The following is a 10,034-nucleotide window of genomic DNA, read 5'->3' on the forward strand; positions in this document are numbered from 1 at the left end:
CTGTGCGAAGTTGCTGGTTATTGGCGGGAACTGGAACACTGTCTTACACGTTGATCCAGAGCATCCCAAGCATGCTCAATGGGTGACATGTCTGGTGAGTATGCAGGCCATGGATGAACTGAAACATTTTCCGCTTCCAGGAATTGTGTACAAATCCTTGAGACACGGGGTTCATTCAATTTGCCATCGATAAAATGCAATTGTGTTCGTTGTAACCCCACCGCCACCATGGGGCACTGTGTTCACAATGCTGACATCAACAAACCACTCGCCCACACAACGTCATGCTTGCTGTTTGTCATCTGCCCAGTACAGTTGAAACCGGGATTCATCCATGAAGAGCACACTTCTCCAGCGTGCCAGTGGCCATCGAAGGTGAGCATTTGCCCACTGAACTGCAGTCAGGTCAAGACCCTTATCTTATTGATAAGCCACACTGTCTTGTGGATGGATTATCTTGGCATGATGTCTGTGAGTATAACAAAACTCATATGGCAGGCAAAAGCCTGAGAAAAAAATCCAACCAGGAAGTGGGAAATCTGAGGTTTATAGTTTTTCAAGTCATTGCCTATCAAATATACAGTGTCTGTGGGGTCATATTGCACTTCCTATAAGGTTTCCACTAGATGTCAACCATCTTTAGAACTTTGTTTGTGGCTTCTACTGTGGAGGGGAAATGAGAGCTGATTGAGTCAGGGGTCTGGCAGAGTGCCATGAGCTGATCACGCGCGCTCACGTGAGAGTTAGAAATGCAATGGAACGCAGCTACAGACAAAGGAATTCTCCGGTTGGAACATTATTGAAGATTTATGATAAAAACATCATAAAGATTGATTCTATACATCGTTTGACATGTTTCTACGAACTGTAATATGACTTTTCATCTGAACTTTCGTCTGGACTTGTCCCCGCCTCGTGAGTTTGGATTGTGTACTAAACGTGCGAAGAAAAAGGAGGTATTTGGACATAAATGGACATTATCGAACAAATCAAACATTTATTGTGGAACTGGGATTCCTGGGAGTGCATTCTGAGGTAAGGTAAGTGAATATTTATAATGCTATTTCTGACTTCTGTTGGCGGATATCTGTATGGCTTGTTTTGTTGTCTGAGCGCTGTACTCAGATTATTGCATGATGTGCTTTTTCCGTAAAGCTATTTTGAAATCAGACAAAGCGGGTGCATTAAGGAGAAGTGGATCTAAAATTCCATGCATAACACTTGTATTTTCATCAACATTTATGATGAGTATTTCTGTAAATTGATGTTGCTCACTGCAAAATCACCACATGTTTTGGTAGCAAAACATTACTGAACGTAACGCGCCAATGTAAACTGAGATTTTTGGATATAAATATTAACTTTATCAAACAAAACATACATGTATTATGTAACATGAAGTCCTATGAGTGTCATCTGATGAAGATCAAAGGTTAGCGATTAATTCTCTCTATTTCTGCTTTTTGTGACTCCTCTCTTTGGCTGGAAAAATGGCTGTGTTTTTCTGTGACAAGGTACTGACCTAACATAATCGTTGGTGTGCTTTCGTCGTAAAACCTTTTTGAAATCAGACACTGTGGCTGGATTTACAACAAGTTTATCTTTAAAATGGTGTAAAATACTTGTATGGTTGAGGAATTTAAATGATGGGATTTCTGTTTTGAATATGGCGCCCTGCAATTTCACTGGCTGTTGGCGAGGTGGGACGCTACCGTCCCACATATCCCAGAGAGGTTAACCACAATTTATTTAAAAATGCATTGGTTTGTTATACATTTGCATTTAAAGTATTACTTTTTAAATGTACATAAACAAAGGGCATATAAATCTAACCATTCAAAACTAATACATTCTGAACAGTAAAATAGAATATTGCACCATATCAAAGACAAATAAATGAAGTGCAAAAATGCAGCATCCCACTTAAAACATTAAACTGGTCCCTTTTTTCGCGCTCTTCTTTATTGCCATGTTATAACCAGCAGCTTGCTGCCTTGCTGCTTGCTGCCTTGCTGCCTTGCTGCCAAGTCATGATTTCCCTGGGGGTTAGCCTTGCAATAACAAACAGGTGAGACACATAGCCCTCTATATTTAAACGTTTCAGGTACACTCTTCCATTTGCCAAGGAAGAGTAGATGATCAGTGAATAAACTCAATGTACAGACTACAATGTGGGGACCTCATGCGTGGTAATAACTACAGTACATGTGTATATAGGACTTGCATGCTTGGCACAATACAGTTATTATATTCTACTCAATCATTAGGCTTCATTAATGCCATTCAGATTTGAAGTTGATACAACAACTATGACAGCTGAGGTTCATAGATTGGTATGAATATTAGTTCAGAACCTATAGTTTTAGGGTCCATACGCAGATCGGCTACATACTGTAGCTAGCTACACATTCATAGGCATACAGTTATTTTTATCGTCCACTACACAATAAGAAAGTAAATAGTTAGCTAGCTATGTTACTTTAGCTGCATTGCAAGGCAAGCTTACACAATTGTACATTCAATTTGCAGTAAATGTTTTAGCTAGATAGATTCTTTACATCCACTGTTTCCCAAGATGACAGCCTGGTTTGCTGGTTCTCAGGAGGCCCTAAAACAATAAACACGAATTACAATGTCATACTCATGTTATAACACCTGCTAGCTAGCTGGCTAATGTTATCTAGTCAGCTAACTTGCTAAATAGCGATTTTCGAAAAATCAACTTTGTCTCTACATTAACATATTCCTCTCAATTGTACATGTTTTGCTTGACTCGTTATGACGTTATAATTACATACATTTGCTTCCCCCGTAATGTTTTGTCAGCCATCTTTCCTGAAGAAAGTCAACAGGGACGGGTGGCTTGCGTCAAATTCGTCATTGGAAACACTCGATATGATTGGTCATATAAAAACAGTGGGACCCAAATGTATAATGAGTGCTCTAACTCCCCCTTGTGGAGGTCTGGAGCAATGAAGCCGTGACGCTGGGTACCTCTAAGTCCCGCGGCTCGCAACTTTTGAAGGAGGCAGCACTGTATTTAAATCGCTCCCTATCCCAGTTTGTTGTCCCCACATGCTTCAAGATGGCTACCATTGCCTTCTTGGGTTCAGGAACAAAGATAACTGAACTAAATGACTACCACCCCATAGGACTCACTTGTCATCATGAAGTGCTTTGAGAGACTAGTCAAGGATCATATCACCTCCACCTTACCGGCCACCCTAGACCCACTTCAGTTTGCATACCACCCCAACAGGTCCACAGACGACGCAATCACTATTACACTGCCTTACCCCACCTGAAAAGGAATACCTATGTAAGAATGCTGTTCATTGACAACAGCTCAGCATTCAACACCATAGCACCCTCCAAGCTCATCATCAAGCTGGAGACCCTGGGTCTCAACCCAGCCCTATGAAATTGGGTCCTGGACTTCCTGACAGGCCGCCCCCAAGTGGTGAAGGTAGGAAACAACATCTCCACTTCACTGACCGTCAACACTGGGGCCCCACAAAGGTGCGTGCTCAGCCCCGTCCTGTACTCCCTGTTCACCCATGACTGCGTGGCCATGCACACCTCCAACTTGATCATCAAGTTTGCAACAGTAGGCCTGATTACCAACAATGACAAGACGGCCTACAGAGAGGAGGTAAGGGCCCTGGGAGTGTGGTGCCAAGAAAATAACCTCTCACTCAACGTCAACAAAACAAAGGAGATGATCGTGGACTTCAGGAAACAGCAGAGGGAGCACCCTCCTATCCACATCAAAGGGACAGCAGTGGAGAAGGTGGAAAGTTTTAAGTTCCTCAGTATACTTATCACAGACAAACTGAAATGGTCCACTCAGACAGTGTGGTGAAGGCGCAACAGCACCTCTTCAACCTCAGGAGGCTGAAGAAAATGTGCCTTGTCACCCAAAATCCTGACAAACTTTTAGCCCTCCATGACATACAACACCCGATGTCACATGAAGGCAAAAAATATCATCAAGGACATCAACCACCCGAGCCACTGCCTGTTCACACCGCTACCATCCAGAAGGCGAGGTCAGTACAGGTGCATCAAAGCTGGGACTGAGAGACTGAAAACAGCTTCTATCTCAAGACCATCGGACTGCTAAACAGCAATGACTAACTCAGAGAGGCTGCAGCCTACATTGAGACCCAATCACTTGACACTTTATTAAATGGATCACTTGTCACTTTATACAATGCACTCTAAATTATGCCACTTTAATATTAATCATGTTAACATATCTTACATTTCTCGTATCCCATGTATATACTGTATTTTATACCATCTATTGCACCTCGCCTATGCCGCTCGGCCATCGCTCATCCATATTCTTACTCAACCCCTTAGATTTGTGTGAATTAGGTAGTTGTTGTGGAATTGTTAAATTACTTGTTAGATATACTGCACTGTCCGAACTAGAAGCACAAGCATTTCGCTACACTCACAATAACATCTGCTAACCATGTGTATGTGACAAATAAAATTTGATTTGACCACTTAATTGGTCAACTATAGGGTAATGTAAATGTTGTCTTCTAAATGATCCAATACATAATGTGGTACACTTTTCATAATTAGGTTAGAGTTCAGAGAGGCTAGATAAATGATCTAGACCCTCCACTGTGCAGTAAATCAAGATGGCGGACTTTGGGAAGTCTTGAGTCATCGGCATACATTGACAACCTAGTTTCACTCCTCTTGACAGTTCAATACTTGAAGTAACCTTTATTTAATATGTTACACTTGGGGTTACTATACATACTGTATCTAACCCGTTGAATAAGAGATTCTCCCAAATTAAAATCGTCTAGGCATTTATATAAAAATTATAGTCATAATTAAACAAAAGGCCTTTTCTAAATCTGCTATGAAGACCAGGTCTGGTTTCTTTGGTGTTTCATAGTGTTCTATTTGTTTCAAGTAATATTATCTCCAATGTTTCATCCATGTAAAAAAATAAATACAAAAAATAAAAAATAAAAAAATAAAACTGATCAGGATGAATAATATCTGATAAACGTTTTTCATTCATTGACCGATGCATTTTGCCAGGAGTTTTGTGAAAGGGGATTCCAGGGGTTGCACAGATTTTGATACAGCACTGAAATTAGTGTCAACATAACCACCTATTGTCTCACTAAAATGGATCAGCGGCTGATCATTATAATATATTTTGATTTCCTACAGAAAGGATTTGAATCTGTGGCAAGGTTTTTAATACATTTTTTGGGAAAGGAGAAATGTGATTTGTTGTTTATGCGTCTGAGTGAGATGCGCAGCAGGCGGCTTTGGTTCAGTGGGTCCTCTTGGGTGGGTGTGTACGAGTTAAAGAATTAGCTATGTCCATTCAGAAAGTTTCCCAAAATAAGCCTTTCTGGACATTATCTCTTTAAATAAATCCATCATGATGGCCAGCATGTGCGAGGAACGACAACAGGTGCCAGTTTTGCATTTCCTAGCCCAAGGATGAATAGCCTATCGTAATATTCGGTAGCATAGGATTCTCATTACTGCATCCTCTCTAGCCACTTTGAACATTTTGCCACTGAGAATGACCGCACCAGCGCTGGTGACATTATGAATTTATTTGGTAAAAGTGGAGGGAAAAACAGTGTGTGACTGTAGCCCAAACACGCAGCCCGAGACTGTAGCCCAAACACGCAGCCCGAGACTGTAGCCCAAACACGCAGCCCGAGACTGTAGCCCAAACACGCAGCCCGAGACTGTAGCCCAAACACGCAGCCCGAGACTGTAGCCTAAACACGCAGACCGAGACTGTAGCCTAAACACGCAGCCCGAGACTGTAGCCCAAACACGCAGCCCGAGACTGTAGCCCAAACACGCAGCCCGAGACTGTAGCCTAAACACGCAGACCGAGACTGTAGCCCAAACACGCAGCCCGAGACTGTAGCCCAAACACGCAGCCCGAGACTGTAGCCTAAACACGCAGACCGAGACTGTAGCCTAAACACGCAGCCCGAGACTGTAGCCTAAACACGCAGCCCGAGACTGTAGCCTAAACACGCAGCCCGAGACTGTAGCCTAAACACGCAGCCCGAGACTGTAGCCTAAACACGCAGCCCGAGACTGTAGCCCGAGACTGTAGCCTAAACACGCAGCCCGAGACTGTAGCCTAAACACACAGCCCGAGACTGTAGCCTAAACACGCAGCCCGAGACTGTAGCCTAAACACGCAGCCCGAGACTGTAGCCTAAACATGCAGCCCGAGACTGTAGCCTAAACACGCAGCCTAAGCAGGTATTCTTCATCTGTTGTAACATCTCAGCTCCAATAAGCCTTTGTGGAAAGGCAGAGCCATTTTTGACAGCCATGTCTGGCTCACATAGTCAGGAAATCAAATTCATACGGTACAGGTCTAACCACTATCCACTGACACAGAACCAATTTTAGAACACCACGAGACAGCAACCCAAATAAAAATCTGCTCAACCCCATACTGGAGAATAGGAGTTGGCCTTTGCTGCAATGTGGTGCTGATTCCAATTACTAAATAGACCTATACGATACACCACAATGAAGGTTAAAGCCAATACTACAGTCTGCAACTGCAGACCCTGCCCAGCTCTCTGACCGTGAATAAGCATTCATCTGAGGGGATGTACACAGAGCATCTGTACCGTATGTGATGTCATCAGACCTGGTTTCTTTGGCATTTCATAGTGTTCTATTGTTTCAAGTAATTGTCTTATGTATCATCCATGTAAAACACCTATCTGATCAGGATGAATAATATCTGATAAAACCTTTATTCTATGTGCTATGCATTTTGCGGCACAACAGTAAAGTGACGCCATACTCCGTAAAACAACTGTCAGAGCAGAGGGATGGAATGAGAAGTAGATACACTGTCTGAATACTCTGTGTCTGGGCCCATAGGGTTCTGGTAAAAATATGTGTACTATGTAGGGAATAGGGTGCCAATTGGAACACACACTGTCTCCAACTCTACAGTGACAGACAATGGAAGCTATCAGATTAACCAACAGTAAGATACAGTAAAGTAACAATGATATAGCTGTTAGCTCAGAAAGTCTGAAAGATATGAGCTCATTAACCCAGCCAGGTCAATAATGTGTCCCATAGGAATTATAAATTAAATGGACTCTCACAACAGAGCATTGCTTCAGCAGGCGTGTTGGTCAGACCTATAGACCCAAATCACTTCTGAGTAGATACATTTCTAAATGTGTGTGTGTGTGTGTATTCAAGTCCATGACTGCCCATACGGCCTTGAGCAGTCATCCTGACTCTGAAAGTGTCAGAGCACAATTGCAGGTATAGAGCAACATCAAAGAAATTGACCATACTATCCATCACAGCGGACACAGAGGGAAGAGTGTAATTGAATGTGACAGTCTATGAACAAGCATTCTAATTTTCAACATCAATAAATGACATAGGAGCCTACCTTGTTGGTGTATGGCGGCTCACTGAGGTCGATTCCATCTTTCACAAGTTTATCCCTGATCAAGAGCTTCAGTTTCAGTTTTGGGTAAGTCACCAACTCTTTACAATCAGTGAAACTCAAATTGCTGTTTTTAGGACATGATGACTCTTGGTGAAATCTTTGGTGAGCCCCAATTTCAACTTCCTCCTGGTTGGATTCTGTCCATGAACTTGACCCCTGGAGGTCATTCTCGCACTCTGTGATGTGCATTATGTTGGTGCCCAACAAGGGTCTACAGGAAGAGGGGTACAGGGGCTCGAGGGTGAAGTAAAGACCCGGAGATTTTTCCTTCTCCTGCTCTCTCAACCTCTTCACTGCGTCGAGCAATTTTTGTCGGTGGTGCTGGACGTAGACCCCTATGGCGTCCAGATCGGGATCACCAATTTGTTTACAAACTTCGAGATCATCGTATCCATTGTCCACAAATCCCTCCAAGTATTGAGGCAGTTCAAGATTCTGTAGCCACTCATAGACAAGGCCGGGGCCGGTGCGCATCATTTTGACATAGGATGAGCAATGTTTTCCATGCATAGGCTGTGTTAGAAATGGTTCCGTTATCTCCAAAATGTAAACCTCAGGAGCGCCGGTCTCTTTGACACATTTTTACATCCGCCGCGGCCTCGGTCATTCTTATTGGATCCAAAATTACAAACGCATGCAGAGGTTGTTAAACTGATGAAGAATACAAAACGAAATCTAAAAAGAGCCGAGTCTACTACTGTTACAATAAAATAAAGGTAATGTTAAACGCTGCAATATTGGTGTTCCCAAAATTCTGGATAACAAACAATGCAAATATTTTATTATGAATAGACCATGGCGTCCAAAAATCCAACCTAGTAGGTGTAGTCTGGTCATCAATTAATCCAAGCAGGTGAGAGAAAGAGAAGGCATGGTATCCAACCAAAGAAACACAACATATACATGAGATAAACAAAACTGAAGAAATTGTGCATTAAGTGTCCACGAGCTGAATTTCAAACATTCTTTGTTCCTCGCCGCTTTTGTTTGTTTTATTGCTGCTGTTTCGAAAAGGGCACTCCTGGCGCGGCAACGTCCAAATATCGTTGTTTTTATCACTCAGTACTGCAAACTTCAGAGTGGAGGTAAATGCGAGATGAAACGCTTTTCGCTGCTTCTTATCTGTATGCCTAGGTCCGAATACACTTGTTGTAGCACATGGTGCAAAGCACCCTCTCTCTCCCCGGAATTAACTTTGTCTCTCTGGTCTAGAGTTGGTCCAGAGTGCCATTCCATCCAAGCGAATTCTGCTTCGCGTTTGTTAAAAAAAAAATAAGGCAATTGAGCATTATCTGTACTCTGGCGCCCTCTGTTCGACATATACCACAATTGACTATTTGAGTACATGTCAGATCAATCAACGCTGTAATTGTCAGCCACTGAAGTAAATCGATTCCAGTAGCTCTCTCGGACCAGTACTGTAGCTCTCTCCAGGAGGACTGTTGGACCAGTACTGTATCTCTCTCCGGGAGGACAGTTGGACCAGTAACTCTCTCCAGGAGGACTGTTGGACCAGTAACTCTCTCCAGGAAGACTGTTGGACCAGTACTGTAGCTCTCTCCAGGAGGACTGTTGGACCAGTAACTCTCTCCAGGAGGACAGTTGGACCAGTAACTCTCTCCAGGAAGACTGTTGGACCCGTAGCTCTCTCCGGGAGGACTGTTGGACCAGTAACTCTCTCCAGGAGGACAGTTGGACGAGTAGCTCTCTCCAGGAGGACGTTGGACCAGTAAATCTCTCCAGGAGGACAGTTGGACCAATAGCTCTCTCCAGGAGGACGGTTGGACCAGTAACTCTCTCCAGGAGGACAGTTGGACCAGTAACTCTCTCCAGGAGGACTGTTGGACCAGTAACTCTCTCCAGGAAAACTGTTGGGCCAATAGCTCTCTACCGGAGGACAATTGGACAAGTAGCTCTCTCCAGGAGGACTGTTGGACCAGTAACTCTCTCCAGGAGGACTGTTGGGCCAGTAGCTCTCTCCAGGAGGACTGTTGGACCTGTACTGTAGCTCTCTCCAGGAGGATAGTTGGACCAGTACTGTAGCTCTCTCCAGGAGGATTGATGGACCAGTAACTCTTTCCAGGAGGACTGTTGGACCAGTAGCTCTCTCCAGGAGGACTGTTGGACCAGTAACTCTCTCCAGGAGGACTGTTGGACCAGTAGCTTTCTCCAGAAGGATTGTTGGACACCTGTGATGATGAATTGTGTGTTTTAACAACCCTTAAAACATGGAATGGTCATTTTGAAAAAAATACAATTTGTTTTACATAGATTTTATTTCCATTGCACAACTAATATATACACTGCTCAAAAAATAAAGGGAACACTTAAACAACACAATGTAACTCCAAGTCAATCACACTTCTGTGAAATCAAACTGTCCACTTAGGAAGCAACACTGATTGACAAATTCCACATGCTGTTGTGCAAATGGAATAGACAACAGGTGGAAATTATAGGCAATTAGCAAGACACCCCCAATAAAGGCGTGGTTCTGCAGGTGGTGAACACAGACCACTTCTCAGTT

General features: G+C 43.3%; 1 protein-coding gene across 3 annotated transcripts in view; it reads right to left on the reverse strand.

Annotated features, from left to right (window-relative positions):
• The window catches only part of sash1b (SAM and SH3 domain containing 1b), a 116,922-nt gene extending 108,152 nt beyond the window's left edge, over positions 1 to 8,770 (reverse strand). For 2 of the 3 annotated variants that reach the window (XM_021585321.3, XM_021585320.3), the window contains exon 1: positions 7,448 to 8,732. In XM_021585321.3, coding sequence (XP_021440996.3) covers positions 7,448 to 8,017 — 570 coding nt within the window. In that variant the 5' untranslated portion in view covers positions 8,018 to 8,732. Of the gene's footprint in view, positions 1 to 7,447 lie in introns of all 3 variants that reach the window. The other variant, XM_021585319.3, reaches the window with a different exon arrangement.
• Between the last annotated feature and the right edge of the window lie 1,264 nt (positions 8,771 to 10,034).

Source organism: Oncorhynchus mykiss, chromosome 25, assembly GCF_057628025.1.
Source record: "Oncorhynchus mykiss isolate SJ-2025 chromosome 25, ASM5762802v1, whole genome shotgun sequence".
Lineage (NCBI taxonomy): Eukaryota > Metazoa > Chordata > Actinopteri > Salmoniformes > Salmonidae > Oncorhynchus > Oncorhynchus mykiss.